The sequence below is a fragment of the Conger conger genome, chromosome 14 (genome assembly GCF_963514075.1).
Source record: "Conger conger chromosome 14, fConCon1.1, whole genome shotgun sequence".
NCBI classification, from domain to species: Eukaryota; Metazoa; Chordata; class Actinopteri; order Anguilliformes; family Congridae; genus Conger; species Conger conger.
In genome coordinates, this window is record NC_083773.1 from 7,203,943 (window position 1) to 7,211,170 (window position 7,228).

A 7,228-nucleotide genomic window follows, 5' to 3' on the forward strand; every position below is an offset into this window, starting at 1 on the left:
GAGTTTTTTGGCCCATTTTAACCAATAAAAAAAAAAAATGGGCGTAGCCAATTTTACTTAAACAACTATAACTTGTGAACGCTTTGTCCAATCCTCAACAAATTTGGTACAGGAGTACAGGCCATGATTCTGTGAAATTCTGACCAATCAGGCTGAACTTTTGTATATTCAATCTCTGTGAAAATCCCTATCACTTTATCCAATGAAGAAAGGATATCCTAAAAAAAAAAACATGGCCACGATCAGCCATTCTGATATCAGCTGCCATTGGAAATGCTTGGCCAATCATCATTAAACTTGATGGGTATATTGACCTTCATATTTGGAACTACAATGAAAAATCTGTAAGCGGCCAGTCATTAAGGGGGCGCTATAGCAAATATGCAGGTTTTCAGAGTAGCTGTGGTTAATGAAAAATCAGACCACATGCACCATTAGATTAATCTCCTTCAGCCGAACAACTTTGCGAGAAGAACTGACATCGACAGCGACGGCCATTTGAATTTTCCGTCATTTATTTTTATTTTATTTTATTTTTTTGATAAACCCGTTTTGCAGCCTTTGCGGATTCCCTACACTTCTCATGGTGACTCATATCGACGCAAATTCCACAGGGACATTTTCCATTTCAGGTTGGGGCATTTTCAGTTTGTTTATTTTGTTTATTTTTTTGCTTAAGAGATTTTATTATAGCCTAATGATTTCCCCCCATATACCAATTTACTTAAAGGTACGATAGGTAAGATAACTGAGATGTTCACTCACCCTCTGCCTGTGTTTATAGCTCTTAAATTCGGTTTAAAAATATACAGTTGACGGCCCGACACTCTGTACCAAAACCTTATATAGCTGTACAATAATTCAAGCTCATTGGTTGAGAATTGGTTTTAATTGCCACAGCCAATAACGTTGAGCGCGTTTGCTGCTGCTATTCCTCTCTCGACCGTCAGAAATCCAAAATAACCTACTGTACCTTTAACTGGGGTCACCAACCGATAATAAGTTACGGTCCTGTCTCCAGATACCTACGAGTGCACGCAGCAGAGACACAGGCATGAACCCAAGAGCTGTAATTTACAGTAATGGGGGGGCGGGGGCGGGGTGGGGGGGTTCTAAAAGGTTCTTACACCATATCCTGCTCCACAAATGTGAAGCGAAACATGCTTTTACACGCTGAAGCATCCTGCACTCTGTATGTATATATAACTCAGTATGTCAGGAATCCGGCTGACGTCACGTCACGGTGTAGCATTTGAGGAGAGGCGTAACGTCAGCGGTGGGCTGACGCAGGCGGCGGGATGGGAAGGCCCAGCCCTCCCCTTCTCAAAGCTACACTGCTGTCTGACCCTCACGCCTACGCACCGCGGGGCGACGGAGGTGTTAAACGACGCGTCGGCTGTGCCTTTTTTTCGACGGGGGCCCTCGCGCCGAAGCGGAACGGCATTAGCCGCGGCAGCAACGCGAAAAAATAGAACAGAACTTACGCCGCAACGCGACGCTGACTCGGCGTTTAGGGATCGATTGATCGATTGCTCATCGGACACATGCCTATTCCTCATTAAAGGCTACGTAATGTACAACTGGGTGTTGGAATTTGGTTCCATTTATTAATTTATCATATGGAAAAAAAAGAAGAAACACATTAAATATATAATATATCCAATACTAGCAGAATAAAGGAATATATATATTTCGAAAAGCATGAGTTGACACAACAGGCTAGTCGTTCAGACTTCATCATAATTTGTTGTGCGGTTATGCATTTGTTATACAAGCAGAGGTGCCATGGGCCAAGTATATTTTTTCTCTCTATGCGAGGAATTGATTTGGAATGAAGCACATTATGTGAACAAAATTAAAATAAAATCACCGTCCCTAGTAGCAATGCATAGATAGAGCTCATTTGCGCAATTTCAAGAGATATGTCAATGTTTTTCAGAGCAAATTAATTGGGGTATATTTATGTGGGTGTACGTACGTGTATGTATATGTGTGTGTGATACAACAGTGACAGTGAGAAGTTTTACTCTGTAAGACAGATGGAGGGTGCCCTGTAGCATAGTAGTTAAGGTAAATGACTGGGACAAGCAAGGTTGGTGGGTCTAATCCCGGTGTAGCCACAATAAGATCCGCACAGCCGTTGGGCCCTTGAGCAAGGCCCTTAACCCTGCATTGCTCCAAGGGAGGATTGTCTCCAGCTTAGTCTAATCAACTGTACGTCGCTCTGGATAAGAACGTCTGCCAAATGCCAATAATGTAATGTAATGTAATGTAATGTAAATGGTAAATGGCAGGCATTTATATAGCGCCTTTATCCAAAGCGCTGTACAATTGATGCTTCTCATTCACCCATTCATACACACGCTCACACACCTACGGCGATTGGCTGCCATGCAAGGCGCCAATCAGCTCGTCAGGAGCATTTAGGGGTTGGGTGTCTTGCTCAGGGACACTTCGACACAGCCCAGGCGGGGGATCGAACCGGCAACCCTCCGACTGCCAGACGACTGCTCTTACTGCCTGAGCCATGTCGCCCCACAGTGTGTATGTAATGTAATGTAAGATGGAACAATGTGTACACACCCTAACACACCTCTCTTTTCACCTCCACACCAGCCCTGTTGTCTACATCAGTGCCACTCAACAGCAGGCATCTGCTCCAACCGCGCACGACGCCGCCCGGATTCACCAATCAGCTCATTATCTGAGCCGAGCAGGCACAAGCACCAGGCAACCTCAGGAGCCTGAGTCCACCCCCATCTGAAACACACACTGTTCCCTTTACCGTAGCGAGGCACGCTGTGTAACTTAAACCTCAGGAGCCTGAGTCCACCCCCATCTGAAACACACACTGTTCCCTTTACCGTAGCGAGGCACGCTGTGTAACTTAAACCTCAGCATTTAACCCACAATTACTTTTCATACTTTGAATTGGTAAAAAAAAAAAAAAATCGGTAAAAGTCAAACCGCAGATCGTATTAAAGTTTGTATTCGATAATTATAAAACAATTTTGGAGCATTTAACTCAATACTCAAAATTATGTAATTGCGGCATAATCCCAGCACCATGTCGATCTGCCTGCAGAGCAACTTCCAGGCTCGTCCGACATCGCCTCTCCAACAGCAAGCAATCGAGACCTGGTCCTAGGCCCACTTCTATGGAAGTTAAGAGACCTCTGGAGCTCTTGTAAATACCTGTCAAGTATTTTTAAGTCAAGAGAAATGAGGGAAATCCCCCTTATTCTTAAATGTGAGTGAAGGAGTAAAAGTTACAAAGTTTAACACTTAAGTTACACTTAAGATTATTATTTATTTTAAATTTGTTTTACTTTGAGCAGCTTGATGCATACAGCCCCAGAAATGGAAGTAACACTGGTTGGTACAGACCTACCTACCTACACCGGTCGTAGTTTCTGGCCTATAGATTCTGTTTTAACGACACAGCAGGGCAGCAGGGAGTCAGAGGACAGGAGGTCAGGAGTAATGGAGCAGACCTCATTCTAAACAAACAGGCCTGGTGGCAGGACACAAAGAAAAGGCTTTATACACTCTGACCCCCCCCCCCCCCCCCCCCCGCCTCTATTCACGCAGCGTATTAAATATAAATCCCTTTCACTTGCTGGGAGACAGAAAGTGCAGCCACTCACACATCCGTTGGTGGCTCGAAAGCCCATTATCCCAAGCAGAACCATCAGCTCCCCCACGAAACACCAATCTTTTTAATGCGTTTTACCCCAGTTTCCTTCCAATATAGAGCGCCCAACAGCACTATGCACATCATTCCTGGTAACTATTAGGGGCGACGTTGGCTCTGACGGTAAGAGCCGTCGTCTGGCAGTTGGAGGTTTTGCCAGTTCGATCCCCGCCCCGGGTGCGTCGAAGTGTCCCTGAGCAAGACCCCTAACCCCCAAATAAAGTCAGACACTCCAAACTCATCATCATCATCATCAATCCAAGGATCCTTTCAAATCTTCACCACGCAAAACCAGGGGCTCACACAAGACAAAACCCCAAAAAATGGTTTCCATGCCAGTTCTTGCATTTTACTGTTCATAGAAATGTAATTTCAGCTGCTTAAATTATTCATAAGGTCACATCACACACCATTCATTACGCGACACCTTCTTTTTTTTGTGTATTAAGACAGCAATGGGCCTTAAGCTCGTCTTGCACATCGACAGATTAGATACAGATAGAAAATCACCATTCAATCGGTGATTCTTAATACTTTTTAAATCAACAAATCACATCTGCACTGAAGGAAAAAGCAAGACTTCTGCCTATTTATTACAGGCACTGCTAAATTAATGCAGTGTAGTGTAAGAGAACATTGAACAGCTCAAGCAACAGCACCAGACTTCACAAACATTTCCAGCCCATTAAATGCACATGCAACATCGCTACAGAACCCAAGTTAACTTATGCCAACCTAGAAGCATAACACAAATAACAGTCATACAGCCAACACCCATATACAACCATAACGAATACTAATACAGCCATAAAGACATGACATAAGAAAAGAACACAAGGGGTGAGAACGGGAAGAGGCAAGACGTAGACAAGATGATTATGATTCTGTGCACTTCAAAGAATCATAGGAGTTCTTACTGGCGAACTCAATCGTCACATTAACTCTGCTTATTGACAGTGGTTCAGTGGTTCAGTCAACCAGAGTTACATGAGCAACTAAAACAGCGATGCACCAAATAGCAAATGCCGCAATAGGTGCAATAAAATGGGTCCCAAGCCCTGAAGTGCATCAGAATGAGGGGTGAGATGAATTGAAACCATGACAACGTACGACATGGTAAATGGTAAATGGCTGGCATTTATATAGCAACTTTATCCAAAGTGCTGTACAATTGATGCTTCTCATTCACCCATTCATACACACACTCGCACACCCAACAGCGAATGGCTGCCGTGCAAGGCACCAACCAGCTCGTCAGGAGCATTTGGGGGTTAGGCGTCTTGCTTAAGGGCACGTTGACGCACACCGCGCGGGATCGAACTGGCAACCCTCCGACTGCTCTTACCGCTTGAGCCAGTGTCGCCTTAATGTCGACATAAACCAACACAGCCACCTTGTGGAGAAAGGTATTCACCACATTCAATATCATTTCAAATGCTGAGACCAATGGATGGGGTTAAGGACACAGGGGATAAAAGAGAACCACACCACATTTTCTCACTTTATGCGGGTTCTTACAACCCATAATTTTAATTCAATATACAAATATAAAAGCACAACATTTAATTATCTCCCATTATTGTATATGCATTAATTGCCCACAACAAAAGGACATGTATGGACCCCACCCCAGACAATCACTCAGGTCGAATATTAAACACTGTGATTGTTATTGCAACTTCAAACATATAGAACATACTTTTTTTTAAACACACGTGCTGCTAAACCACATAGTCTCACTTACACTATAATCACGTGAAAAGTTCCTTTGCAGACAGAGACTTACGCCTAATTACTCTAACGACAAGACGGGAAAATCCGCCTTGAACTTGGCGCACTAACACAGAGGGATGACAGAGTGCGGCAGTGTGGTTCTGACTCACATGCAGGGTACCCAGAGACGCACAGTTTTGTCCCTGGATGCAGACGCCACAAGGTGGCCTGACGGTGAAAACTGAACGCACATCACGGCGCCCTTGTGTCCAACGAAGCGATAGGCCCTCATCTGCGGTTTCGTATTCCAGATCATTAAGCAGGAGTCCATGGAGCCAGTAGCTTGCAGAAAACATACACAATAACACATTCAGGACAAGCGAGATATAATATATGAAATGCACGAGCACGCACAATCAAGCCTGTATAATATCTCACCAATTTGTTTCATATTGCTGTTGAAGTCGACACTGGTGATGGTGTCTCTATGGCCTTTGAAATTCCTCTCCAGTGTTGGGTCCTCCTATAAACGCAGAATAATGAATGAAAACAAGAGGTGATATGACGCAAATGAAAAAAACCTTTGATTGTGATATAGGTTAGTGCCTTACTATACCTAGCTAGTTTGATAGCTTACTAGCTAGCTAGTTAGCTAAGATATGAAATCTAGTAGCATAACATAGTTTAAAGAAGCACTCGTCAGAGCGTGTCAAATTGTCAACATTCTGTACGTTATGTTGTATCAATTAGCTGTATACAAAGCATTGCTAGTAAACCTTGGGCTATCTAAACAACAGAACTATCCATCTTGTCAGCTGAGTTACGTTTCTAAATGACAGTCAAGCTAAACACGTAGCAAGGCTAAATGAAATTGGATTGCTCTTGCAATAAATCTAATGTTAGCAAGATTTAGCTAATTAGCTAGCCTAGCTAACATGACTACCATTCGCTTCTGAATACAGTAACATTAGCTAGCTAAGTTACCAATGACATAGCTCGTAAAAATACTGCCAGGAACTGCAATCAGCTAAATGAACGTTATGTGGCCAGATAAATAACTCGTCGTAATTTAGCAAACTTGGCTGGCCAGTTAGCTAGCCAGCTCATCAGTTTGCTACCCAAAGCTTTTTAGCTTGCAAAATAAGCATTTTTAACCCTGCAATTTGCAAAGTGATAAACTCACCAAAGCGGAAGTCATTTTGCAGAAAGATAGCTACAGCAACAACTGTAACTTAACGTTAATTTGCAGCTTTTATTCCCTGGAAGAGAAACTAGCCTACAGAAATATTAACTGTTAGCTAACATGTATGCTAATCGCCCTGCATTATCATACAGTAATGCTCTAGTTAGCTAGCTAGAAAGCTATCTTAATCATGTGGATTAAGATTTGGAATTAATTTGTAAGATTTGCAAAATAAATCCCCTGCAAGTAGTTCGAGGACGAATCATGTGTTTTCACTTTGTCCAAACGCTGGTTTCGGTAACTTAAACAAGATAGGCAGTGCTAAATGTATAAACTGCCGTTTCAGTTTACGCGCCGTATTGCGCGCCAGCTCTTTGCGTCTAAATATTAAAGGGAAAGTAATGCCAATACATGTTTGCCGACTAAATATACTTTTTGTCTGTTGCAATCACAGTCTATGGTTGCAATACGTTGTTGAATGAATTCGCTCTCAAAGGTTACAATATTATAAATTGAATATTGCAATGCGTTGAATTGTGGTAAATGTGAAAAATATATAATGATAAATATACAGTATGTGCACAAGTCTTAGCCACCCTAGATTTTTAAATATACATTTGGTCGTAGATTTCTTTTTC

General features: G+C 42.7%; 1 protein-coding gene across 1 annotated transcript in view; it reads right to left on the minus strand.

The window, feature by feature from the left end:
- The window catches only part of poc1a (POC1 centriolar protein A), a 76,930-nt gene extending 69,989 nt beyond the window's left edge, over positions 1–6,941 (minus strand). Inside the window, exons 1-3 of the mRNA XM_061220137.1 lie at positions 6,591–6,941; positions 5,846–5,930; positions 5,578–5,749 (exon numbers count right to left, since the gene is read on the minus strand). Coding sequence (XP_061076121.1) covers positions 5,578–5,749; positions 5,846–5,930; positions 6,591–6,605 — 272 coding nt within the window. The 5' untranslated portion in view covers positions 6,606–6,941. The remainder of the gene's footprint in view (positions 1–5,577; positions 5,750–5,845; positions 5,931–6,590) is intronic.
- Between the last annotated feature and the right edge of the window lie 287 nt (positions 6,942–7,228).